The sequence below is a fragment of the Sceloporus occidentalis genome, unplaced genomic scaffold, assembly GCF_023333645.1.
Source record: "Sceloporus occidentalis isolate IW3139 unplaced genomic scaffold, rSceOcc1.0.p SCAF_2, whole genome shotgun sequence".
NCBI lineage: Eukaryota > Metazoa > Chordata > Lepidosauria > Squamata > Phrynosomatidae > Sceloporus > Sceloporus occidentalis.
In genome coordinates, this window is record NW_028316982.1 from 11,295,496 (window position 1) to 11,323,493 (window position 27,998).

Consider the following 27,998-nt stretch of genomic DNA (forward strand, 5'->3'; position numbering starts at 1 on the left):
GTCTTGGATGAAGCCAATTATCTGGACCCATTTCAAACCAGCTTCAGGGCAGGATACGGAGTTGAGACTGCCACGGTCGCATTAATCTATGATCTCCGTCTGGGCATCGACAGGTGAAGTGTGACCCTGCTGGTGTTCTTGGACATCTCGGTGGCATTCAATATCGGTATCCTTCTGGAACGCCTGAGAGCTAGGCATTGGGGGCACTGCGCTCTAGTGGCTGCACTCTTACCTCTCGGGTAGATTCCAGATGGTGTTACAATACAATTATACAGCTTTTAAAAAATGAGAAGCCTCCCAGGAGAAAGTAGCTGGCAACCCCAACTTGAAATACAAAGACAGTCGAATGCAAAAGGAATTATTCATTCTTTCTCTATAACAAATGAAAAAAATAATCTATTACTACATAAGGTAACTTTAACTAAGGATCAGCTTTCTCTTAGGTTTTTGTCTAATCTTTGCTACTTCATTTTTCCTTTTACCGAGTGATACATTTAGTCTCCAAAATAATTTCTAGATAATTGTTATGAGAATGAAACAAACAACAAACGTTAATACCAATTTGTAAAGTACAATAAATGTTTTCTTTATTAACTTTTAAACTACATATGTTTTTACATATATCTTGAGTTATTTCAAAAATAATCATATTTTATATTCCATTCTTGTTTTATATAATTGAGCACATTGTTCCAGTCTCTTAAGATTTTTTCCAGCATATTGTTTACATAAGATTGTTGTCAGTTTATCAGCTTCAGTTGCCTCAAACAGTTTCTTTATCAATTCAACAGTGTCCGGTGTTTTCGGCTGCTTCCAAAATTGGGCCAATGTCATTCTAGCTGTCGATGTTAAGTAAAATATCAATCTACCGTTAGACTTTTCTAGTTCTTTCTCAGAGATATTTAACAAAAATAATTCCGGAGAAAAGTTCAAATTTATATTTAACATTTTTGACATTTCATTATATACAGCTTTCCAAATGTTTTTGACCTCTTTACATGCCCACCACGAATGGGAAAAGTTCCCCTCATTATCCCATCTCCAGCAGCGATCCGAGTATTTGTTAGAAATTTTATGAAGTGTTTCCAGGGTAATATACCACCTAAAAAAACTTTATAATAGTCTCTCTTATTGCTTGGCTTGCTGTATATTTCAATCTGTTCTTCCAGGTAATTTCCCATTGCTCAAATTCTATGTTATCTCCTAGATTCCTAGCCCATTGAACCATATTGTCCTTCACTACATCCTTTTCCATTTCGTATTTCAACAAAATTTTATACAGCTTAGATAATATAGACTCTACACCTGTAAATAATAGAGAACTTAATTCTGAGTTGTTTAGATCTAGCCCAATTGTTTTCTTATCCAAATAATACCTTTGTTGTATCTGCCAATAGAGAAACCAGCTACATTGTCCTCCTTCATCTCTGATTTCCTCTAGTGTTTTTAAGCTGGTTTGTCTCCCCTCTTGCTTCATCCCATTTTTATATGTAAGCCAAGTCTCATTGAACCAAGAGTCACTTTTACACAAAGCTTCATGTGGGGATACCCAAGAAGGGATACCCATGTACATATCTTTTGTACTTTTTCCAAATTTGTAGTAGGGGTTTTCTTATGTAGTGGTTGTTTATCACTTTGTTTGCTTTCTCTTTTCCATAGAAAAGAAAGGCATGAAAACCAAATTTTAAATCTGCCCCCTCTATTTTCAAAATGTCTTTATCCTCGAGTTGAGTCCAGTCCTTAATAAAATTTAAACATGGCGCTTCGTAATATAGATGTAAATTGGGAAGAGACATTCCTCCTCTTTCCTGAGCATCCTGAAGGTATCAGAGTTTAATCCTATGCTTTTTGCCGTTCCAAATGAAATTTGCTAGATCTTTATTCCAACCTTTGAAAGGTTTTTTATTTGTAAGTATTGGTAAATGTGAAATAGAAAGAGGATTTTTGGTAGGATCATCATCTTAAAAGTGAATATTCTCCCTAACATTGACAATAGTAAATTTTGCCATCTTTTCAACTGTAGTTTAATTTTCGCTCAGATTCTTTTATAATTGTTTTGAAATAATTCCGAATTTTTATTAGTAATTTCAATACCCAGGTATTTAACTTTTTTTTACTATTTTAAGATTTGAATGTTGCTCAAGAAAGGCCTTTTCTTTGTGATCTAATTTTTTTGTTAAGATGACTGTCTTTTCCATATTTGTTTTTAATCCTGATATTTTACAAAATCCTGTAAACTTTGCCAAAAGTAAATTAACATTCTCTTGTGGTTTACTCAAAGAAATTACCATGTCATCTGCAAATGCCTTGGTTTTAAACACAGAACCTTTGATTTTTATCCCCCTAATTTTAACACGGTCGTTGAGGGAGAAAGGAAGACAGCAGTGGTAAACCTCTGAACCAATCTGGCCAAAACAACCCCATGATAGGGTTGCCTTTTGGTGGCTGTAAGTTGGAAACAATTTGAAGGCACACAATAACAACACATTAAAGTGTGTGTGTGTGTTTAGTGTTTATACACACACAAACACACACATATATATACAGTGGGCCCTCTCCTTACGTGGGGGATCCGTTGCAGATCACTCCGCATAAGGGGGAATCCGCAAATGCTCGCACCCCATAGCAAACAGCTTGGGGCAGCACACACGCCACAGGCACATGCTCCATTTCTTTTACTGTCACATGGCTTCCACGTAAGCTGGAAACTGCGTATGGTGCGGGCGCACTGTACATACACAAACACATGCATACATGCTTTTTAAGACAGCACCTTCTCCCTGAGATTCCTCCCCTTTGTACTGCGGACTAGAGAAGGTAGTCCAGGCCCTGAAATCTGGGAATCCTAAGATCTCCCATCCAAGAATTCGCCCAGCCTGATGTTCTTGAGCTTCCAAAACAAGACGAAATTCTCTACCACCCAAAGATAACGAAACACACTCCTGAACAGGCAAACAATATGAATATGGGAAAACTGCAAATAACAAAACCACTATGCTTTTACCTGGAGAACACATCTCTAGGGATCTCTGGGTCCTCCAGTGACCAACATCTGCCAGACATTGACCATAGAGTTGCAGTGGAGAAGCTACAAGTGTCTAGTGGGGTGTTCTCTCTAGGTCCTTCTGTGCGACTTCTGGTTAAAGTTGACCATAGAGTTGTGTTAGATATTCCTAGAGAGAACATATGAGTAAAATCCGTGGATAATCAAATCCGTAAAAGTCAAATCCACAAATGTGGAGGGGCAAGTTTATACTTGACTATAAGTTGACCTCACATATATAAGTTGAGGGCTGGTTTTGGGGCCAAAATTAAGAATTTTGATATAACCCATGGAGTGGTCAAGGGTAAAACTTAGGGCCGTGTAACAAAGGATGTAAAGGATGGAGCAAGGAAAACAATGGAGTTTATCACATGGGAAGAATTTCTCTTAATTTCGAATGAAAAGAAAGTGGGGCCAGTTCAGCGAATTTACGTGAATTCAAATTGCGTTCGAACTGACTTCCCATTGCCTGAAAATAGCTTGCCATTGCCCAAAATTGCATTTGATCGCCTCTCACGCAATAACATAAACTCCACGATTGCGTTTGGACTGACTTCCCATTGCCCGAAATTGCATGTGGTAATTTATCACGCAATAACATTAAACCCCATGATTGCGTTCGGACTGCCATTGGATTATACTTCCAATTTCCCTTGTCTGATAACGTCCAATGCCAAAGAATTTACATGATTCCAGCAGTCATGACTGTTTGTGCTCACACTAAAGCCTGAATGGATAAGAGAGTAGAGGAGGGCCAGTGCTTCCGGGACAGATTTCAGTCTTGCCTTTCACCAGGGGATAGTCCATTTTTAAATAAGAGTTAAAGTACAGTATTTACATCGACCCACATGAATAAGCCGACTCAGGTCTTTTGGGTCAATTATTAACCTAAATTTCTAGACTTATACATGAGTATATACAGTGATCGTTTTCAGCCCCAAAAAGAGATAAGGCACAACTCTCCTCTTTCCTCCCTCTGTACTCACAACCACTGTGTGAGTAAGTGTGTGTGTGTGACCAAATTGTTTCTGGAATTGAGGGGATTGTAGTTTGTTGTGGCCACAAAGAAGGATAAATGTCTTGCAGAACTACAACCCCCAGAATTCCATAGCCTTGGCCCAGGGCAGTTAAAGTGGGGGATGAAAACAGTTTATTTCAGCAGTGATCACCCTGCTTGTCAAAGCACACTGCAGAAATAATCCAACCTGAGACCGCTTTAAATAGGGAATTCTGGGAACTGCAGTTCTGTGAGACATTTTTAGACTCCTCTGTCATAAATTGCTCTGGTGCTGCCACAATAAACTACAATCCCCAGAGTTCCCTGGCACTGAGCCAGGGCAGTTAAAGCGGTCTCAAACTGGACTATCTCTGCAGTGTGTTTTGGACTTTTGATACCACTTTAATTGCCATGGCTCAGTGCTAGGGAATCCTGGGAGTTGTAGTTTCTTGTTGGCATCAGAGCTCTGACAGAAGGCTAAAAATGTCTCACACAAAACTACAATTCCCAGGATTCCCTAGCATTGAGTCAGGACAGTTAAAGCAGTCTCCAAGCTGGATTCTCTCTGCAGTGTGTTTTGGACCAAAAGAAGGCTTAAAAACGCCTCACACGAAATTGTAGAAATGTAGTTCATTGTTCCACGTCCAGAGCCGAGTGGCAAAACTACATTTCCCAGAGTTCCCTAGCACTGAGCCGGGGCAGTCAAGAAAGGGGGCCTCAAACTGGGGGTTATATATTATCTCTGCTGCAGTGTGCCTTGGACCAGAGAAGGCTTAAAGACAACGCCTCCTCCTCACACGACATTGTCGTTAATATTGTGTGGCAGCAGAGAGAGCTCCTCTCCGTCTCTCTCTGTCTGACAAAAAGAGAAGGCCTCACACGAAAAACTACAACTCCCAGAGTTCCTTCACGCTGAGTCGGGGGGCAGTGAAAGGCGCCTTTATAAACTGGGATTGTCATGGAGTGTGTTTTGGTTGGGCCACTATTCGCCTCAGTCAGTCAGTGTTAGGAGGAGGGAGGGAAAGGAGAGGCGCGCGCGTGCCCTCGTCGTCATCGGGCGCGCGCTCAACGGTCCTCACATCCGAGGCCTTCCTCCTTTTCCTGCCCGTTTCCCCTCCGCGCGCAGTGCGCATGCGCGGCTGGGGCGGCGGAAGAGGCAAGGGCCCGCGAGGAGGAGCCGCCGCCGCCGCCGCCGCCATCCTCCTCCTCCTCCTCCTCCTCCTCCTGAGTACCATCGCTTTCCTCCTCCTCCTCCTCCTCAGTGTCCGGCCCGGGAGAGGAGAGAGAGGGAGAGAGGCCTGCTCCGCGCAGCCCCCCATCATGGTAAGGAGGAAGGCAAGCAGGGCCGCCATCGCTTGGCAACGCAGCGGGCCTAGAAGGAGGAGGAGGCAGAGGCACAGGGCAGGGAGACCCACCTCGGCCACGGCCTCCTCCTCCTCCTCCTCCTCCTCCTGCTGGCAGTGGCCTCCGTGCTGGGGAACTCTGGGAAATGTAGTCGTGTGTGTGTGTGTGTGTGTGTGTGTAGAGTCTTCTCTGGGAGGCGCCCTTGGGGTGGAGCGGCGCCCTCTCAGCCTCCCCAGCAGGGAAGGCAGGCCGATAATGGTCAAAGCTCCTCTGGCCAAGGAAGCCCAGGAGGAAGGTGGCCTTAAGGGGCGGCCCTGAGGCTGAAAGGGCTGGAACAAGGCACACAACAATAACAACAACAGCAGCAGCAGCAACAACAACAACAGTGGCAGGACTTGGCCTTTTCTCCCTCTGAGGCTTTGCCATCTGGCCAACCGTAGCATGGAGCCCTGGCAGTGAAAGCGCTGCCAGACCAGGTTATTTCTGCAGTGGAGCCCATGGCCTTAACGCCTTTCCTCTTTTTCAGTTATATATATCTGTGTGTGTGTGCTCAGTAGCGCAGCATGGCTGACTCTTGGACTATCATATTATTATTATTATTATTATTATTATTACTCCGCCTTCTCTGCCCAGGAGAGCTGGTGCCTCACAAAACTACAGTTCCCGGGATTCCGTAGGATGGAGCCCTGGCAGTTAAAGCGCTGCCAGACTGCATTGTTTCTGCAGTGTAGACGCACTGTAGGCTTATCTCTTTTTCTACTGTATCTATATCTATATCTAATATATGCTCAGTAGCTCAGCATGGCTGACTGTTGGACTGTGGTTCTGGAGGCCAGGGTCTGATCCCAGCTCAGGCCTGGAGACCCATGAGGTGCCCTTGGGCAGCCACACTCTCTCAGCCGCAGAGGACCCCCCTCGGAAGAAACTTGCCCCAAGGAAACCTCAGGAGAGCTTCATAGCCTCAGGGTCGCCTCAAGGCAAAAGTGACTTGGAGGTACATGACAACAGCAACAACAACAACAGGGCTCTGCCATTCTCCCTCTTAAGGTTGCCAGGTGTCCCTTCTGCCCATTATTATTAAGAGTATTCTAAGGATAGATAAAGGTTGATATAGGTCCAAAACACATTGCAGAAATAATCCAGTTTGGGAACACTTTAACTGCCGCTGGTTCAGCGCTAGGGAATCCTGGGAATTGTAGTTTATTGTGGCTCTGACAGAGAAGGCTCCATGTTTCCCGAAACTACAGTTCTCTGGCTTCCTAGGATTGAGCCAGGGCAGCCAAAGCGGTCTCAGACTGGATTATTTCTGCAGTGTGTTTGGGGCCATGTTGAGTAAATCTCTTCCACATCACAACCCAGTGGTGAGGACATTCAGAAGAAAGATGACCACTTTTATTATTGTTACTTACTTACTTATTTATTTATCTTATTTCATTTTTATGCTGCCTTTCTCCCGAAAAGGGACCCAAGGCGGCTGGAGGATTCAGCGTTAGTATTAATGAGACAACTTTTACAAAACAAGGAATATAACCAGAGACTGCAAAGAATTTTTTTAAAGGCTACTTTGAATTGCGTTCTGATGAGGGAGCAAACTGCATAGAGCAGTTTAAAATAAGGTTTAGAGGGTTCCTTTATTTTATAAAAAATAGGTCGTGGAGGAAAAAGAGACAAGGGTGTCCCATATTTCAGGGTTAGGAAGTTGGGTCCCTTCAAGGACTGGCGGCAGGGTTGGGAAGAGCTTTTGCTTGATGTTGTTGTCCTTGTGTGCTTTCAAGTCATTTCTGACTTATGGTGATCCTATCATAGGGTTTCCTTGGCAAGATTTGTTCAGAGGAGGTCTGCCATTGCCTTCTCCTGAGGCTGAAAGAGAGTGACTTGCCCAAGATCCAGAGTGACCAGATGTCCCAATGGCAAAGCAAGACCAGGCACTGCAAAATGTAGGGCATTCAAGCAAAAGTGGAGGACATGAGCAAATGAAAGCTAAAACCACCCATATACTTATAGATCCAGGCTTCTTAGTCAGGCTCCGAATGGAGGACCTGTTGGAATTCCTCCTGGACAGAAAGACTAAAATGTCAGCTGTCTCCTGGAAAAGTAGGATGTGTCTGGTCACCCTGCCGAGGTCCTGTTATTTTGTGTGCTTTCAAAGTGGTTTCTGACTTATGGAAACTCCTAAGGCAAACATGCCTGCCAGGTGTCCCCATCATCACCATCATATTCTTCTTCTTCTTCTTCTTATTATTATTATTATTATTATGGTTGTCCCATATTTTAGGATCAGAAAGCTTGGTCCCTTCAAGGACTGGCAGCAGGTGCCCCTGGTTTAAGGGTTGGGAAGGGCTTTTGCTTGTTGTTGTTGTGTGCCTTCAAGTTTTTTCCTGACCCATGGGGTTTTCTTAGCAAGATTTGTTCAGAGGAGGTTTGCCATTGCCTTCCCCTGAGGCTGAGAGAGTGTGACTTGCCCAAGGTCACCCAGTGGGTTTCCATGACCAAGCTGGGAATTGAATTCTGGTCTCCAGAGTTGTAACCCATTTCTCGACCACGCAGGCTCTTGCTTTTGGTTTTATGCAGACTTCAAACACACAGACATCAAAATTTCATCCTTTGGGGTGTGGGCCCTTCCTGATAAATTTGGACATCAGTGTAATTTGTGAATGTGGGAAGTATGTTAATTTGTGCAAAGAGCTACTACAAGGCCAAGTTAACTGTAATCAATACTTTTCGTTTGGTGTTTAGGTATAAATCAAAACTTGTTTCAAAGCGGCTTCCTCTGAGGGTCAGTCTTGCTTGTCATGGTGCCTCTTGTTGCTGTTTTGAAAACTTGGCAATATTAGTCTCTCTAAATGGTTTGTGTGATGGACTATGACTGCTTAAGAATAAGTAATGCAGACTACGTATATAGATACCTGTTTGTGTAGTGTATTTGAATGTCTGGAGAGAGATTTCTGAGAGGAACTACTTTGGCCTGTTTTGACAAAGGTCAAAAACACACTACAGAAATAATTCACTTTAACTGCTCTGGCTGAGTGCTAGGGAATCCTGCGAATTGTAGTTTATTGTGGCACCAGAGCTCTCTGAGAGAGAAGGCTAAATGTCTTACAAAACTACAGTTCCCAGAATTCCCTACCATTGAACCAGGGCTGTTAAAGTGGTCTAAAGCTGGACTATTTCTGCAATGTGTTTTGGACCAAAGACACCCAGGATCCTGTGGCATCCTTTAGTACTAACCATTTTATTGTAGTTTGTAGAAGATGGCAATGGCAACACCCCTCTGAAGAAACCTGCCAAGAAAACCCTATGATAGGTATGCCATAGGGTTGCCATAAGTCAAAAATGACTTGGAGGCACACAGCAACAACAACAAAAGACTCAGAGCTGGTTTCTTGGCACACAGGTAGGAGTTTTAGGCATTCCTAAAACTGTGGGACACATTTAACAAGGGGCAGAAATTGACTGATACCCGAAAGGTATACCCAGAAGAGTGACAAAGCATCACTCACTGTCATCTGTGACTCTTGGCTAAAACAGCTCCACAATTATAACCTGAATGATATCCTGGAGGCACCGCATTGTCAACAGATGTCTCCCAAGTGAATGGTTACTCAGGAGCAACAGTGGCCCATTCCTTAAAAGTGGCAGTCAGTGGACTTGTGCCAACCAGTGCGCCATCAGCTGCTAGTCAGCAAGCTTCCATGCACAAAACAATTGTACCCAGTGGGGACAAAGTTGGTATAATCCCTGGCATATCAGAAGCTAGCCTGATGTAGTGGTTTCGGTGTCGGACTACAACTCTGGAGATCAGGGTTTGATTTGCCACTCGGCCATGAAACCCACTGGGTGACCTTGGGAAAGTCACATGCTCTCAGCCTCAAGGGAGGGAAACCACCTCTGAACAAAGCTTGCCAAGAAAACCCCATGATAGTTTTGCCTTAAGGTTGTCTTAATCAAAAACAACTTGAAGGCACACAACCACAGCAACCCTGGCACGTAGTGCGGGGATGAGATTGCTGACCCTCTCATTTAATAACCTGAGCATCACTGACCCAGAGAACACTTAAGACCAAGAAGCCAGTTTCTGTTCCTATATTTTGTTCTTTTACTGAGCTCTAAGATAGTGTGGTGTAGTGGTTTGAGTGTTGATTATGACTCTGGAGACCAGGATTTGAATCCTTGTTCAGCCATGGAAACTCACTTGGTGACTCTCAGTCTCAGAGGAGGGCAGTGGCACCTTCCCCAAACAAATATTGCCAGGAAAACTTTACCTCAGGGTCACCATACGTTTGGAAATGACTTGAAGGCACACAACAACAACACAACACCTGAGAGCCAGCGTGGTATGGTGGTTTGAATTCTGGACTAGGAAACTGGGAGCTCAGGGCTGGAATCCCTGCTTGGCTATGGAAGCCCAGTGGGTGACCATGGACAAGTCACATTCTCTAAGCCTCAGAGGAAGGCAAGGGCATACCTACCTCTAGCCAAACTCTTCCAAGAAAACCCCTAAGTTTGCTTTAGGATCACCATAAGTTTGAAATCACTTGAAGGCACATAACAACAAACACAGTAGACCCAGCAGCTCATTCACTTGCTCATCTTCCAGTGACATGTGACATCACATCATCTACTTAAAAGTAACAGGTGATTTGCTACAAAAGAGAATCAAATTTGACACTGTTTGTGAATGGCAGCATTCAGAAGCTAGTGAGAAAATATTTGAATCTCTCAGGAGATTGTTTACTTACCTCAGGAGTCACTATCCTTTGCCAAAAGACTTCCAAGAGAGGATGCGGTCACTGCTGAACTAGAATTTATTGGCAAATTCACTTCTGTTAAATTGCACTATTTGGGCCTGTACTGTTCTTGCCCATTACAGATGTTTAATCACATAGAAGAGTATTAAGTATTACTACCACTAAATACTGTTTTGTATGGGTCATTTGAGTCTTATTTAGATTCCATAGACATGCTGCTATATTATATTGACCATTTGTGCACACATGAATACATACAGAGTAACATGAGCCAGGCGAGGAATGGTCTTGAGTACATTTGGCTGAGTGGGACGTAGTCCACCAATAAATCCATAAATCTAAGGGACAAGACCGTATATGCCATATATTATAACACATGTCTGCCATGCCTATTTTATTGAAAAGTAATCATCCCTTATTGTGCTTCAACTTTTGGTTGAATTCAGTGGCATTTATTTTCAAGTAACTGTGGTTAGTGTGGAGCTGAAAAGTCTGTTCCCATTTGTTTTCTTAGTTGCTAGATTTTAAAAGGCATGTAGAAAGGCACTCAAGTTCCCATGGAATATTTTGCCATTAGAAGTTTTAAAAATGAGTCCTAAAGATACGAAAAGATATTTTGAACGCCTGTTTTTGTAGGTTGAAATAACAATGTTACTTTAAATTAATGGACTGTACGTAATAAGTAATGTGAAAATTGCAACTATATTTATTTAGTTCACAATGTATTTATTTTATTAGCAGGCTTCTGTGATTTTCAAGTATCATATCCTGATTATATGGTTTGAGCACTTCCTATTTACCTGTCACTTCGGACACATTGCACAAGCTTTCATTAAGATATCACACAATATTCTCCAGGAAGTATAATGAGTGTACTGAGGCTTCTGAACTACTTAAGGTGTTTGAATGCATTTAGCTTTGACCTCAGAGCACACACCTAGGATGTTTTCTCCTTAAAATTAATTTATTACCCATGTATATATCAACACGCAGCTTCCTGGGAAAGGACTACTAAAATGGAGTAGTCATCCAGAGTAACTTGAAGCTACAGCAAAGTATATTTATGTTGTAGTAGGTGTCTCTAGAGGTGAGGAACATCTTCCTCCCACCTTCTATAAATAGTCTGGCAAAAGAAATAGAAAGGATAAGATCATATGTCACTTAGATTCAATATGTTTAGGTGTATTTTAAATTTGTAAGAACTTGTCATCAGAATTTGAAGTTGCAAAACAATGGCCTGTTACAGACTGCCAAAATAAAGCTGCTTCAGGTCTCTTTGGAGGTATGCTGTTTAAATGATGCATGCATCCTAAGAATCCGGAAGCTGCACCAAAGCTGCACTCTGGTGCATAGGAATGGAGTGTGGCTTTGGCGCGACCTCTGGACTCTTAGGACCCATGCATCATTTAAATAACACACCTCCAAAGAGACCCGAAGCAGCTTTATTTTGGCAGTCTGTAACAGGCCAATGAATATGCTCATAAAAGGCTCTGGTGTGTTAGAATGTAAGACTGTTTTGGACAAAGTGTGTGCCTGCCTGCCTGCCTGTCTTCAGTATCCATATAATAATAAAATGTGGCTTACAGTATCTGATTACTTTCTCAGGACTGCTAATTCATAATTTTATTAGGGTATAGTATTGTCTGGTTTCTTTATATTTCCCCAGTGCAAGACAGCAAAGACGTAGTCATGAATTCTGTTGTATTCCTTCCCCAGTCCCATTGCCTATCCCATACACTCTGTGGCATACTGTATGTTCATTAGAGCAGCTAAGAAGTGGTGTACATAACAGGACTGGGGGGAAAGAAATGGGTAGGAATAGTTGAAATCGCTTTTTCTGCCACACTGAACTGGAGAACAGAAAAGTTTACACGCACATTCTTTGGATAAAAAATTGACAACCAGGTTAGGGTAGGGAGTATCTGAGTTGGACAGGCCTCATCCTGCAACTGGAAAGACCTTTCTGCAATTCAGAAACTAGTTCACAGCAAGTCAAGTAAGGTAGGTCTTGTTGCTTGTCTGTGCTGTTATTAGGAGGAAGCTCCAGCAAGTTCTCATCTTAACTTTTGGTTCTTGGGCTGCATTTCGTTGTTCACTTACCCGGGAGTATGTCTCATTTATCATAATGAGGCTTACTTCAGTAGCCATGCATAGGACTGCACTCTAAATATTTGTGTTTATAGGTTTTTAGGACATGATAGTGGTGTATATTTATATTTTTAATATTGGTTTGCAGGATGTTCCTTGTACTGCAGAACAATTAATTCTTAAAAGCAAACTGGTTATACTTCTTTACTGTAGATATATGTCTGGGAAACAAATCAGGCGATCAAACAATATACAGTACTTTAAAAAGAAAAGAAAAGCTGTATAATATCATAAGATATTATATCTGTACTTTATAGTTTGTAAGTTCTCAAGACTCACATTTACTTATGGTACTTTTCCACATTTGCGTCATAAACACACATTCATTCTGCAAAACTGCCAGGTTTCTTGTCAGCTGGATAGCTTTCTGGGTGGATTTTTGCTGGTATAGAGTCTCCCAAAGTGACTCCAGAAACTGTGACTCACCCACTTTCTATCATTATGAGTTTAACCTCCCCACACCCACTTTCATCAATACATTCTTTTCAAGGTTTCTTCAGTATTTTTAAGCTCATATATTTTAATATTACCCAGATTACTTGTGTGACCCAAATATCTGTAGTCATAGTAGATACATATTCTACTGTACTAGAAACTATCCAGAACATTGCTGCTGTATGCCTTAGTTCACTGCTAGATAGGAATCTTTTCCCTTTGTGCCTTACACAGTGCATCACTTAACAGCACTTTGTGAGCCATTTTAAAGTGATGATCTCTGAATAAAAGATACACTTTTTAATATAAAGTGGGTCTCATGTGTTATCCTCAACATCACATTGTTTTTTTATGGTGTTATGCATTTGAGACTTTTCAGATATCTTTGAACTTTCCCGATTGGAAAGAACAAGTATGTTGAAATGGCTTGAGCATTCAGCTAGGGCTCAAAACACACTGCAGAAATAATCCAGTTTGAGACTGCTTTAATGGCCTCAGCTCAATCCTAGGGAATCCTGGGAGCTGTAGTTTATTGTGGCAACAATGAGCAAAGTATATTGGAATTAAATGTAAGAATTAAATTCTTAAGTAAAAGGGACCTAGAAGAGATATGGAACCAGCATCCCAAACAAGTTTTCTTTTTGTCTGCTGTAATCTTCTGTCTGACCCATTAATCACTTTTGAGTTGCGTTTTTGAAAGAATATTTGCTGCTACTCCTTAGCTAAGCAAATGTCAAAAATCACTTTTCTGTCTTCTGATACTTTTATAGAACAAGTTGAAGTCATCACAGAAAGATAAAGTTCGACAGTTTATGATCTTCACACAGTCCAGTGAAAAGACCGCAGTGAACTGTCTGTCTCAGAATGACTGGAAGTTAGATGTTGCAACAGATAACTTTTTTCAAAATCCTGAACTGTATGTACGAGAAAATGTAAAAGGATCATTGGACAGAAAGAAGTTAGAACAGCTATATAATAGATACAAAGGTGAGTCATTTTTGTTAATCACTTCTACGCACTAACAATAGATTCTGTGTCTCGAATCTAGGGCACAATCTTGGGTTTCACTGGGAGCAGTGTTGTGTTTTGTGTTTCAGAACACAATGAGGAAGAGGATTGCATATGGGTTATAACAGAGATGCAAGTCCAATGTTCGGGCCCCGTGTGGCCCTTGGTTTTCTCACCCCTGAAGCCTCGTACCAGTCCCACAAAGCCCCCTGAATCCCCGCTTAAAAATATAGCATGAATTTTGTCTGCAGGGCCCATAAACACAAAGAATTAAGGCATCCGTATACCTTCCTCTAGGGATGCACTGGCTCAAGTGGTTAAGACGCTGACTCTGCTGATTTCAAGATCAGCAGGTTGACAGTTCGAGGCCCAGATGTTGTATGATGGGGTGATTTCCTGTCACTAATCCCAGCTTTTGCCAACCTAGCAGTTCAAAAGCATGCAAATTCAAGTAGCTAAATAGGTACCACTTCTCAGTGAGAAGGTAGCAGCGTTTGGTGGAGTCATGCTGGCCACAGAGCAGTCCTTGCACAATGTTGGCTCCTCGGCACCGCTCCCTACAGTCAATTTCGACTCAGCATTCATGTCAAGGGACTACCTTTTCCTTTATACTCTAGTATATATATATACTCAGAGGGAGCCATCAGGCAGACCCAGCAACATCAAGGTCTGCCTGAAGGAAGAGGCCCCTCCCTCCTCAACTGTCATCTTGGCCTCAGAGGGAGCCATCAGGCAGACCCAGCAACATCAAGGTCTGCCTGAAGGAAGAGGCCCCTCCCTCCTCAACTGTCATCTCGGCCTCAGAGGGAGCCATCAGGCAGACCGGCAACATCTTGGACTGCCTGAAGGAAGAGGCCCCTCCCTCCTCAACTGTCATCTTGGCCTCAGAGGGAGCCATCAGGCAGACCAGCAACATCTTGGACTGCCTGAAGGAAGAGGCCCCTCCCTCCTCAACTGTCATCTCGGCCTCAGAGGGAGCCATCAGGCAGACCCAGCAACATCTTGGAATGCCTGAAGGACGAGACTTCTCCCTCCTTTAACTGTATTTTGTATTGTATTACGATTTTACTGTACACCGCTATGATCATCGCGGAATAGCGGTCTATAAATAAAACATATTATTATTATTATTATTAGTACCATGTTCCTTTTGCTTGGCCAAAACTGCCCGCCCCAGAGTTGGCATTCTGTGTTGTTGTCTCTCATTGTAACAGCTACAACAGTCAGAATGTCCCACTGTCATTATTATGAGGGAGTTGACCAGGCAGACCCAGCTCCATCAGGGCTAGCCTGGAAGAAGAGACTCCTCCCTTCATAACTGTCATCTTCCGGCCTGTGAGGGAGTTGACTAGGCTGGCCCAGCTCCATCAGGGCTAGCCTGAAGAAAAAGAGCCCCCCCTCCAGTCCATCTTCCTTGGTCCAGTCCTCAGAGGGAGAGAAGAACTGCTGGACCTGATTCCCCCCCCCCCCCTTCACCATTCCCTTCTCCTTTTGTGTCGTGTCTTTTAGATTGTAAGCCTAAGGCCATTGAACTGTCTATTATCCCCTCTGTTGTAAACTGCTCGGATTCCCAGTGATTGGGCGGTATATAAATAAATCCTATTATTATTATTATTATTATTATTATTATTATTATTATTACCACCACTGGGAGAAGCAGCATAAGTGGTGTGTTGTAGCTGCTGTGCGTTCAGAGAATCTTTGGGCAGTGATAGAGCAGTATTTCATTTCATGGAAATATTCTTACTCATCACAGGGGAAAGGAAATATCTAATTGTTATTAAGATAATTCATAAATTTTTAGATTATTCATGTATATAATATTGTTCTTCTTTCAACAAACCTATAAGATCTGTCAACATTCCTCTTGCAGATGAGTGCATGCTTGCCTAAGGCTACATAATGAGTTTGAGGAACAGATTTGCACTGTGGACTTTCTGATCTGTAGTTCAGCCTTTTAGCTACAAAACTATTCAACTTTCATCTTAATTCTTAATTAGCCTTCCACACAAGTGGGCAGACTCGTGAGGCTAGTTATAGTCTAGCCCCGTGATGGCGAACCTATGGCATGTGTGTTACGGGTGGTACTCGACGCCATTTTGACAGGTACGGGGCAAGGGAGAAGGCGGAATGGGCGCGTGCCCGTTCCGCCTCCTCCCTGCCATTTTCGGGCCTCCCGCTGTCTCTCTGAGACAGCGGGAAGCCAGAAAATGGCGCCTGGAAGGAGGAGACAGAGGCGCGTGCGTCTGTCTCCTCCTTCTCTCCCGGCTTCTCTTCATGGGGAGTGAAGGGCTGAGGAGAAGGCGGCTGGGACGCGTGCCCAGCCTCCTCCTCCTCCCTTTCCCTTCGCTCCCCGCGAAAGGGCTCCATGGAACCCTTTCACGGGGAGCGAAGGGCTGAGGAGAAGGCGGCTGGGACGCGTGCCCAGCCTCCTTCTGCCTTTCCCTTCTTTTGCCGGCCTCTGACGGCCCCAGAAGGGACCCTCAGGGGCCGGCAAATGCTGGGGCAGGAACCAGAGGCTCCTCCCTCTGAAAAGGGGGCGGAAGCCCCACCTCCGGCACTCAGCCCCCATCCTGGGGGTAGAAGCCCCGCCCCCAGCAGGCGAATTGGAAAAAGTTCGCCATCACTGGTCTAGCCCATCTGGAGGACACCAGCTTGGTGAAAACTGATTTGCATCCATACCAGACAGGTTATCACACTGGGATGGGATAAGGATGGGATCACTCCCCTGTCCTTGTCCCTGATGGCGCGAAAGGCTTTCAAATTGTTGCGCCGATACCGCCATTAACCTGTCCTTAAAGTGGCATTGTATTAACGCGAATTTCCATTAATACAAAATGACGGCCACTGTCACTTAAATGGGTTAGTGCCAGATTAATGGTGGGATCGGCGTGACTTCATCAGAAGGCCTTTAGCGCCATCACAGTCATTCATGCTTCCCCGATGGGGTAAGTGCGAATGTGGTGTGAAAGTCCTTCCCATGATCGTGTGGGAAGGATAGGACAGTGACAAGATAGGGACGGGATGTCCCTCGTGTGATAATCTCCCCTGTTCAACTTCTTTTTGTGGCTTGTTTCTACTCTTTTCTAGAATCTCTAGCAGTATTGTCAGTTCATCACTGCTCCCAACCTAGGCTGCCTTTTAACTCTATTCACTGGGAAGGTATGTATAAGCCAGTCTTTCGGTGAGAGAGTCAGGTCAAGTGACTGACTGAGCTTCCTCTTTGAAATGGAAATAAGTCACACACCTTACTCAGTGGTGTCATTGCAATAAAACAGGGATTAAAAAGTATTTCTCACTCATTTAGAAATGCTATATAAAAGGTGAACATTCAGTGGCTACTGTCAGCATGTAATGTCTCTTAGACGGGAAAGTACATTTAGATACGTATGTGGCATTTGTCTTCAAATAGTGCAGGGCTGCAATCCCATTAGCAGAAATGGTTTCAAAACAATTGTAGATTTATATTTATTTCATTTCATTTTTAAATCCCAAGATCCTCAAGATGAGAATAAAATTGGCATAGATGGCATACAGCAGTTTTGTGATGACCTTGCGCTTGACCCTGCCAGTATTAGTGTATTGATTATTGCCTGGAAATTCAGAGCTGCAACACAGTGTGAATTCTTAAAGATGGAATTCATGGATGGGATGACAGAATTAGGGTAAGTGCTTAGCAGGTATGTGAGCGTAACCCAATCCTATGTAGTCAAAAGTAGTATCTTATATCTCGAGGGAAGAGCTGTCAATACTGTCCATTTGCTAGTCTTAGCCACACGTATGCCTCCTTTCCCCCTCCCTCTCCCCCTCCATAACACACCCAAACACCCACCCCCACACACACTTTTCATTTTCTAAGGCCTATTTCAATTTCATTCTCTTTACAAACTTCTTATGTAAGGTCCAAACAATGATACCTTTAATGGGCCAACCAAAATGTGCAATTACATGTTGCAAGCTCTCAGAGTTTCACTACCATATGGTCACTGGTAGATTTTCAAAGTTAAGGAAATTTAATGTTCATTTGCAATTCAAAGAAGATGTTTCCTTGGAATCCAGTATGTCTCCTTCCTTTGTGAAGGCACAGGCTCCTATATACAGTAGATAGAGAACACTGAATTTCTCAAAAAGTCTTCATGTTTTGCGTCAGGAAAACTTTAGGTAGTGCAGAGGCAAAGCATGCCAATCAGTCCCAATATTAGAAAAAAATCCTTTACCTTTGCTGGAGGCAGAAGTTTCAGATGGCAAGGTCCCAGTGCACTGGCACTTTCCATAGGATTCCCCTGTGATGGCTAAAATGTGGTATCTTGAAATCCAAAAAATATCTATGGGTAGCTATGTTGGCCATATAGCAAATCCAATAACATCTAAACAAAGATACCTTTATTGGGCCAACCAAAATGCACAATTTTATTCTCTACCTATATAAGAGCCTAAGGCTTCACAAAGGAAGGAGACATGCTGGATTCCAAGGAAACATCTTCTTTGAATTACAAATAGACATTAAATTTCCTTGACTTTAAAAATCTCCCAGTGACCACATGGCCAAAAGGGGGGAGTTGCCAGCCTGTAGATAGCCCTCCCTACCATCTGAATTAAGACCAGAAACAGAAAATGCAGGCCAGTGACCAACATCTTCAATTGTTTTTCTCCTGTTTTCCTGATGAAGAAGCCAGTGAGACTTCGAAAGCTTGCAACATGTAATTGTGCATTTTGGTTGGTCCAATAAAGGAATCATTGTTTGGATGTCATTGGATTTGCTATATGGCCAACACCGCTACCCCTAGATGTTCTTAGGGTATTAATTGTCCTGATTAGCTGGCTGGGACCCTCTGCCTAATCTTGTGTAATTCAGTAATCTATATGGTTGATCCATACATTGAAAATTAGAAGAAGATGCTCCAAGCAAGTCTTCTGTCATATTGTTTGAATTAAATACTTTTAATTTATAAGGATTTTACTTAAAACAACTGACTCTTTCTCTTCACAGCTGTATTTTTTTCCTTGTTGTTTTATTTGCTTCTGTAACCATATTAACTAATCTGATCAAAAGAAGCTTTGAGGCCCAAGGTTTTCCTGATATTTCTTGCAGAAATATAATTTCATGGAGATATTTTTTTCTCATCACAGGGGACAAAGGGAATGTCTAATTTTCATTAAGATAATTCACATATTTTAGATGGTTCAAGTAACTTCAAGCTTGGCCTTCTGTGAATGTTCCAACTCTAGAGAGTTTATGAATTTATTAATTAACTTTTTGTCATTGGATAAATACAAAAGAGAACCTCAGGAAGTATTAAATCCAGCTATTTCTTTCCTAAAATGAATGTGGCATTATATTTGTCTGGTCATGAATGAATTATGGAAGTATTTTTAAGCATACAGTAGGCAACTGACTAATACAAATGCTAATTTCTTTTTAAAACAAATTACAGATGTGACAGCATAGAAAAGCTAAAGGCCCAGCTTCCTAAAATGGAACAAGAATTGAAAGAGCCAGGAAGATTTAAGGATTTTTATCAATTTACTTTCAACTTTGCAAAGAATCCAGGACAGAAAGGTTTAGGTATGTATGCCAAGATAGCCTGGTGCAGAAATAAGCCAAACCATGTGTAGGAAAGCAGAACCCTGGAAGATTGTTGCTGAATCCCCAATGTGGTTATAGCATAGGAGACCAGCCTGCTAAGATTTCCCCAAGCAGATACTGTCTCTTAAGTACAGTCTGACTGTACATCCTTCCCTTGATCTGGAAGGCTGCTGATGAGCTTTGTCTGTTCAGTACTCCTTTCTCCTCAAATAGATGTATTTGTCACAGGACAATGTATCACTGAAATTTGGGGTAAGTTCAGAAGCAGTCTTTGTTACTACGGTACATTTAAAAAGCTTTGTGGGGGCATACAGTGCATATGCACAGACTCATGCTGGTATTAGTCTGGGTCTCTAGTTTATTATGTATTTATTGTTACTTATTTATTTCTTTTATATGCTGCCTTTCTCCCAAAGTGGAATACAAGGCTGCTTCCAGAAGTAGTAAATTAAAAATATTTACTATAAAACTTTTGAAAACAATTTCTTAAAACAGCAAGAGCCACACATTAAATTCATCTCCAACTTTAATTTTTTTTCTGTTTTCTTTGTTGTTTCTAAATAGAAGAGTTGAAAAGTTGTCATTCTGGAATGAACATATAATGAGCTTCCAAAACAAGGGAAAAATTGATAGAATTTCTCTAAAGCCTTCTACATGTCCCAAAGGCATGGGGTTGACCATACTTCTGTTTCTTTTACTGCATATAACCATTACCTGTTGAAGGGAGACAAAACATGTGGCTTGATGTACTCCTAGAATACTGACTGGTACAATGGGATTGTAGCTGCCTCCATAGAGTTACTTGTGTTCTAAAATGTAAGAAGTGAGGAGATGAATTAAAATATTTTGAAAAAGGAAAATAATAATACAGTGGGGCCTCAGTATCCACAGACCTGCCATCTGCAGATTTAAGCATCTGTGGAAGGCACGCCACCGTAAGGAACAAGAAGTCGCGTTGTCCCTAATGGCAGTGGGGCCATGTGCACGTGCTGCCATTCGGGACAATGGGGGCTATCCCTAATTGCAGTGGAGCCGCATGCAAGCTCCACCATTGGGGATGACAGGACTTGAGGTCCCATGGTTTTTGGCATCTGTGGGTGTGGTGGTCCAGAGTGGATCCCCCATGGATACCAAGGTCTGACTGTAATAAACGATTAAAAATGTTCACATTAAACACTATAAAAACATTAAGAGTTAAAACAAATAAAACACACATCTAAATAAATTGCCATCTAATGCCTGTTGGAACGAAAATGTCTGCCTGCCAGCAAAAGAAAGCAGGGAGAGGGTCTCCTGTGAAAAGGAGTTCCAGAGGGTGGAAGCAGCCACTGAGAAAACTCACTCTTGTGTCTTCACCAAGTGAGCCTGTGATGATGATGGGACCAAGAGAAAGTCTTCCCCTGAAGATCTTAAAATTCCATATAGGGAGACAAAGTCCGTCAGATAGTCTGGTCCTAAGCTGTATAGGGCTTTATAGGTCATGACCAACACTTTGGATTGTGCCTGAAAATGAACTGGTAGCCAGTTAAGCCGTTCTAACAAGAATACGCTCACTGTAATTGGGAGTTCTGTCAGTTATTGGGGGTAGGGAGGAAATGGAGGAATGCCTCCCTAAGACAATACCACCACCACCAACAGCAACAACGTATATTCATAACACCCTTCCCACAAGAACTAGAGACTCTTAGCATGTTCTTGTGAGCATGTTTTCCTTACCATCAATTCTTTCTGGAGTGATAAAATTTGAATGTCTGAGGAAGTTTGAGTTACTGTTTTTGTTTAATGTTACAGACTTAGAAATGGCCATCGCTTACTGGAATTTAGTACTTCATGGAAGATTTAAATTCCTAGACTTGTGGAACAAATTTTTATTGGTAAGCTGAATTAAATTACTTGATGAGAAGCAATGAGATTTCTTAGTTTTGGGAGTATCTGTTGCTTGGTTGTTCCAGATAAGTAGCCTATGTCCACAGGCAGTAGTCAGCCGCTAATGACATGTGGGCCAAATTCTCATTACTGAGAACTGGCAGTGACATCTGTCTCAAAACTGTGCTTTAGTTTAAACATGAATCAATAGGATGTGGGTCCAACAAGTAAAATTCGGAATCTTGACAGGAAATTGGATATCTTACACAGCTGGAGAGGAAAACCTTTGCCTAGTGTAGCCTGCTGGACTGCTCAGTTTGACAGACAAAGGTCCCCTGATTGCCCCTATGCAAAGACCCACTAAATAAAATGGATATGTTGCAGGATAAAGTTGGAGGGTGGGGGACATGCATGACTGGATCAGATTTCATTCCATTTTCAGGGAAGGTGAAAATGAAACAAAACATTCAGCTGGCACTTCAAAACAAGTGGAGTCCTGAAAGTAATACTTAGGTGGTTGTTGCAGTACAACCCAGTGATCCTGGCTTCATTTTTTGCTCATCTTCCCTGTGCTAAGAAGGCAGACCAGGAGTAAAGGGCACTCAGGTCATGCTTCAAAGCCAGTTGAACGACCGGAGTAGAACTCAGCAAGACTCTTGACATGCCAGATGAATGAACCTGGTTTTGATCCCTACTCACTTTCCTAGCACTGGGAAGGTGAGCACGGAGAGAGGTTAAATTCATTCAGCCAGTAGGTTGCTAGTCTGCCTGGCTTTGCTGCTTCCATACCTGTCAAGCACCTGGTTCGTGGGCTGTGCTTGATTTTTGTGGATCATTTCTGAACATACTGCCTCTGGTCCATTTAGCCCAATACAGTCTATTCTGTTTAGCAGTAGCTCTCCAAACACTAGGAACCAGAGTGTTCCCAGCATTGCTGCCTTACAACCTTTTGGGATGGACATGCTGGGGGTTCAGCTACTCTTAGCTGTAGCCTCTCATTTTGGCCTGCTGAAGGCTTGGCAATGTTTCTGACACTATGATTTTTGCACAAACAGGAACATCATAAAAGATCTATACCGAAAGACACTTGGAACCTCCTTCTAGACTTCAGTGCGATGATAGCAGACGATATGTCAAATTATGATGAAGAAGGTACTGTTGATTCTTCTTCCTTCTGTAACATTTTTGTCCAAATAGCCCTTCATTTAGTAAATCTTCCTCAGGAGAATCTTTCTTTCCAGTGCAATTCTCTTTTTGCTTTTCAGTGCTTTTCCCTTAATTTTCTTCACGACCACGCTTGGTCCTTTGCTGGTACTCTAAAGTGTTTTGCTTTAATTTGAGGGGCACAGTGAGCATAAACAGACAGAGAGTTGTTTGTCTGGCTTCTGAAAATAAACCCTTTTGTGCAGATACTGGGCACAATCCAGAAGTCAGCAATTACAATGGCGATCATTGCCATAGTGACTGACCATGAATTTGATTCTGGAAAGCAGTCTCTAGCAAGAAGAAGCTTTGTGTGTGGGGGGAGGGGGGAGAGAAATCCTGTTGTCATTACCTTGCTTCAAAGGTTTACCCTGTTAAGTTGGCAAACCCAATTACTAGACCAGCCTCTGCTAGAGTCGCTAGTCCTGCCATGCCCCTCTTCCCCATGTCTTCCAGTTGACTGGCAGATTTAGTGGAAACTATCTATGCATATGCAAATTCCTTGCTATTGTGTGCTTTCCTGCACCTTTCACTTGCTCTCTGTGAAGTATTCAGCTACAGATGAAGAGCATTTCTACTACGTCACCTGTTTATGTCAGAGGAAAAAGGGAACTTTTAGTCAAACCCTAACTCGTGCTAGAGTAATGGTTGCTGGACTGCTGACCAAGCTGGCTAGGCCTTCTGGGAGTTCAGGTCCAAAACAGCTGAAAGATCTGAGTTTGAGAACTGCTGCTCTGTATTACTATGCACAGAGTCAGACAGTTGGGCAAGATAAAAACTAGGAAGAGGTACTGCAAAAAAGGAAAGAGAAATTCTACAAGAGACTTAATAAGAAATATGATGACCTCTGGCTTGATCAGGAGATTTTCTTCAACAGAACAATGCTGAGTGAGTCTGCGCATTGAAATCTTTTTTTTTTTTTAAATGTATTAAAATAAATGCAAACTTTCATATTGGAGGAAGGACCTAGGTTTTAACTTCACATTGTAAATTGTTATTCCAAGAAATAATGAGCTTTAAAAATATCATATGACAGAGACAGTCTCAAGATTATGCAATCAGAATTTTTAAATAATGAAGTATGAGTACAGGTCTACTTTCCAAGGCTGTACTGAGCATTATTAAAGTAATACATGTGCAGTGATTGTACATTTGAAAGGTTTTATATCAATACCAATCAATACTATTACTATTACATCTCCCCCTGCAAGAACTGGTAAAAATTCTGTTCAAGTGTAATGGAAATGTAATAATTCATCTTCTCTCTACTCTATCCTAGGAGCATGGCCAGTTCTTATTGATGACTTTGTGGAATTTGCACGCCCTCAGATTGCTGGAATGAAAAGTACGACAGTGTAGTGCTAAATGAACCTTCTAGAGTGTACATAGCCTGTACAAATAAACACAATGGGGGGAAATTGCACAGTCAATTTCTTCCAACTGACTGAACAGGACTGAAGACCAATCCTCAAGAAACAAAGGCTGAGGGTTGAGGCAAACCTTTAAAGGATCTACCTTGGACCATATCAGACTACAGGTGGTTTGGCTTCTCTCCTAGCCTAAGCCATTCTTGCCTATTTAAAAACTCCAGCATTGTGGATAGCATCTTTTTGGGTTTTTTTTTTTTTTTGGTTGGATTGTTTTTTTAAATCGAGCATCCCAATCCTTTCCATAAATCTTAAAATGTTGTTGGATGGTTCTTCTGAAATTTCTGATTCCACCTAAAGCACATGCTCTCTTCACCAAGCAAAATCTGGCATGAGTATTTCACAGATCAGCATCACAACCCGATTGTTTTGAGTCTTGTTTTTTTAAAAAAGGGTCTTCAGATAAGATATTATTGGACTAGCTGGAATGACCACAACTGAGGCTATCCTAAAACAGTGATATGTTTTCCTATGGTCTATTAACAGTTGTTGTTAGCATGAATGGCTAGGGTGCCTCCCTGCCCCCATTTAAAAGTAGGTCTTTAAAAAAAGGCTTGTTGTTTTCTCCCTCTTCATCAGGCTGTCCAGTTGTACAGGTGCTTGATTTTACACTGTTGAAATACAGCAGAGTTACTGGGCATTTGACAGTGCTTTTATTTTAATAATATAGTCAGAGACACTGGGTGCCTAATGTTGACAATTGAACCTTCTGTAGGACTCCTGTCCTCAGTAGGTGGGCCATGTGATGTTTCTTGAGTTTCTGCCTGTTCCCGCACTCCTTTTCCTCTTGTTTCCATGGTTTTCTGAATGACTTCTCATGTCTGCCAGCACCGTAGCCCTGGCCACCATGTTTCTTTACAGTCTCACACGTACAGTGTCAAAGGGAAACAGGCTGGACCTGGAAAGCCTGTGTCCATCTGGACTAGTGACACCCCCACCCCATCCCTCCATATTCTGCCTTGCAGTTTAATTGTGTTGTACTGTTACTTGGGGTTGGGGTGAACAATGGCTCCATGGAATTGGAGCATTTCTCTTCATTACTCCTCAGTCCTCAGAGGTAGTGGGTGCACCTGCCATTATTTATATAGCTTTGTACCTCTGTCCATTTTTTTTTACCAGTTCCAAGGTGAGCAGAGTTATGATGAAATAGGCTTGATGCCATTTCTAAGTTCCAGTTGGGCTAGCATTTGGAAAAACAAGGGCCAGCAGGTTTAATCTGAAAAGTGGGTATTAAATTGCTCCCAGCTGCTCTTCGAGTTGCTCAATAAAGTTTTGTAATCTTGAAATGCTCATATCTTTGTTGAGGAAATCTCTCCCCTCCCTCACCAAATTTCTACTGAAACGTTAAAACTTGAATACAGTACTGGATTTTTAATGTTTGTTACGCAATATAGAATTCTTGATTAGGGCTAAAGAAGGTTTTTTGATTGTTATGGAAGAACAATGAGTGTGATACAAAATCTCTTTTACACATGATGGCTTGAACCGTGTAATGCAAATCTGTATCAAGTTGGTGGTACTTCTGTGATGGTCAATGTTATTGTGACCATTCTGTGGTGCTCACTGATGAGTGAATTTGTTCTTATTGTTAACTTCAGTAGGAAACGCCTAATGCAGACATGAACCAGCTGAACAGAAGTTCCACAAGGCTCTTATCTATGTATCAGAGATGGGTAACTTGTGGCTTTCCAAATGGAGTTGGACCACAATTCTTACTGATCTTAGTCGGCACACCCTCTGGTGAGGGATGATAGCATGTGCAGTGCAGCAGCATCTAAAGGGCCACAATTTGCCCACCCCTCTTCCAAATGGATATCCAGATGAAACATGGGTTTTCTGTTCACATCAGTAGCAATGGCAGAAGGCAAAAGGGGGTTGATGCATGCACTTATTTACATTGGAATTGCTGCTTAGGTGAAGCCCTTGCATGTGCTCCAGAGCTGCTAGGTCAAAATTCAGAAGGCCATCTTCCCCCAGAAATGTTTGAATTAGAGTGAGCATAATTCAGCCAGATGGGTCCAAGCACTTGTCATGGCAGATATTTAAGTATGTATTTTACTCTTCCACTGTGTTCAGTGGAATTTAGCAACTTGCTTAACTTTGGCTCAGTTTTGGGCATACTTAGGCTTAATGCAGGTTTAATGTTGCTCAGTTGCTTAACCATGGTTAAGAAATTGGGAGTGTCCTGCAGGCTCTTGAAAATCCCCCTCCCCTATTTCCTTTTTGGAACAACCATGTTTAGTGTTGCATTTCCCTAAAACTTAATGCTATCCATTGTTAGCTTTAAACAAGAATGTGAATCTTAAAGTTGTGGAGCTAGTTTACACCCGTTGTTTAATGTTAACTATACTGTTAACCTTGGCACAGATGTTGCACAGAATATGGTCAATACTGAAATAGGAAGGGGAGGAAGCTGCCATGGGTGAAAGATGGATCCCCCAGTCTTTCAACCACAATTAAAAGATTTGGAAATTTTACATCTGCAGTAGACTCCACTGAATGTAAACCGCCACTACAGTTGTGTCTAATGCCCAGTTTTAGCTGTTCATTTCAAAGTGCGGTTTTATTCTTTGTTTTACATGACAGCAGCACTTGAAATGCCATCTGGCTATAATGTCATTTTAACTCCATGAGTGATACTTTGCAATTTTCTTGAAATAATCATTTCACTAAGGAAATATTAGGAAATTTCCCATCCCATTATGAAAAATCTTTTCTAATCCTTAGTAATGAGAAGTTCAGGCTTGGCATATTAAATAATGTCTCATGACTGACATCTCATTTATCCATGAAATTGGAAATGCACTTTTATGCACATGATAAAATAATTTTAGGAGGGGAAAATCCTTGAGTGTTTAACTTTTATTTTTAAGCTCTACAAAGTAGTCAGAAAGGTGCCTCCTTGTTTCCTAACAGTGCCCTTTTGGAAAAGCTTGACATGGGTTATTTTAAGGAAACAATGTGATAGTTGAGAAATTCTCTTCTTCAGCTGCTGCAATTGGCAAAATCAAATATTTTGATCTACTCCTTACATTTGTTTTCTCTTGTGTAAATATCAGTGGAGACTTGAATTATAAAAATCCTACCAAGTGTGTGTGCTGTTTTCTGTCTTATGAAAATCTGGGTACAAATTCCTCCAAATGAGTCATTGATGTATGCTGTGTTATTTTTTGTGTTTTGTCATTCTTGTTTCTTTTCAAAATTTTAAAAATGAGATGTACTTAATCCTATCCCTGTGAAGAAGGTTGAGGCAGAAACGCCATGCTGGTCTTGTTGTTGTTTTTTTAACAGTGTTGAGGCCTTTTCAACGAAATGGATTTTGCCATCAGTTTGGTACTACACAATTTATAATTACTGTGTAATTATAAAACTGCATTACATAAAGCATTGCTGTCTTAAGTAGCAGAGAAACAAAAGTCAATTGTGTGGTTGCATCTTTGAAATTCAAGAAAAGGATTCAGTCCACCACGCACAAGTTGGCCACCTGCCTTTCCTTACTGTGGGACCTGTGTTGTCAAAGCTGTGCTTGGCAGGATTGGGGCTAGTGGCAGAAATATATGGCTTAATGATGGTTTGCATCTGAATGTAAATGCCTGGTTCTAGGAAAGACTGAAAAATGCGCAGACCTATGCCCGTGTGTATGTATGTATGTGTGGATATTTTTTATTTTATTTAAAAGTTGTGTGACCATGGGTTGATTTTAGTAATAAAAGCAACCCAAACTTCAATCTGTCAGATAACTTCCCCCTCATAATTTTCAATCTCTCTTTTGCATACAAATACAAATCCCTAACATTTGGGTTTTAAGCTAATGTGTAGAACTAAAACTATCCTGCTATAGAGAACACTTGGGAACCAAGGTTTATATTTCAATCACGTGATCAGCATCTTTCTGTAATTGAATTGTAATTTCTTAGGGGAAAAAATCCCTCCAACAAACCAGAGGCAATAAAGTTCCAGCCCAATTGTCATGATAAATCTTTCTCATGAATTATTTATTTTAAAAATACTTTATTTTTAGAAGATCGAGGCAAGGTCATGGAATGTGAGGGTTGGTTACTGTATCACATCCTTTACACGTCCATGGTCGAATTCTCCTTCCTAGTCATGACACATTGGTTTCAGTTTCCACATTTTATGAGGGAAGGGTGGGGATGATATGTCAGTGCTTAATATCGCTGGTCCAAATCCT

The 27,998-nt window shown here is 41.9% G+C and overlaps 1 protein-coding gene and 1 long non-coding RNA gene across 4 annotated transcripts; one reads left to right on the top strand and one right to left on the bottom strand.

Moving 5' to 3' along the window:
* Positions 1–630: 630 nt before the first annotated feature.
* LOC149317972 (uncharacterized) lies at positions 631–5,481 on the bottom strand. Of its 2 annotated transcripts, none has more exons than XR_016279955.1 (3): positions 5,456–5,481; positions 3,005–3,173; positions 631–839 (listed from the first exon to the last, which is right to left on the bottom strand). It is a non-coding gene; the product is annotated as an uncharacterized LOC149317972 (long non-coding RNA). The 2 variants fall into 2 exon arrangements; XR_016279954.1 differs by lacking the exon at positions 5,456–5,481 and adding an exon at positions 4,920–5,038.
* LOC149317973 (DCN1-like protein 1) lies at positions 5,151–27,784 on the top strand. 2 transcript variants are annotated; one of them, XR_016279953.1, is made up of 8 exons: positions 5,151–5,363; positions 13,486–13,702; positions 17,220–17,388; positions 19,159–19,289; positions 21,102–21,184; positions 22,232–22,328; positions 23,132–23,267; positions 23,659–23,731. XR_016279953.1 is itself a non-coding variant. In XM_089508758.1 (7 exons), exons 1-7 carry the CDS (start codon positions 5,361–5,363, stop codon positions 23,736–23,738), a joined length of 780 nt encoding a protein of 259 aa, XP_089364884.1. In that variant the 5' UTR covers positions 5,178–5,360; the 3' UTR covers positions 23,739–27,784. The 2 variants fall into 2 exon arrangements, 1 of the variants encoding a protein (XP_089364884.1); XM_089508758.1 differs by lacking the exon at positions 23,132–23,267 and having other exon boundaries at positions 5,178–5,363; positions 23,659–27,784.
* The last annotated feature ends 214 nt before the right edge of the window (positions 27,785–27,998 follow it).

Coding starts and splice junctions, on each gene's coding strand:
- LOC149317973 (XM_089508758.1), top strand. Junction 13,703..17,219: donor GCTATATAATAGATACAAAG/GTGAGTCATTTT, acceptor TTAAATCCCAAG/ATCCTCAAGATGAGAATAAA. Junction 17,389..19,158: donor GATGGGATGACAGAATTAGG/GTAAGTGCTTAG, acceptor AACAAATTACAG/ATGTGACAGCATAGAAAAGC.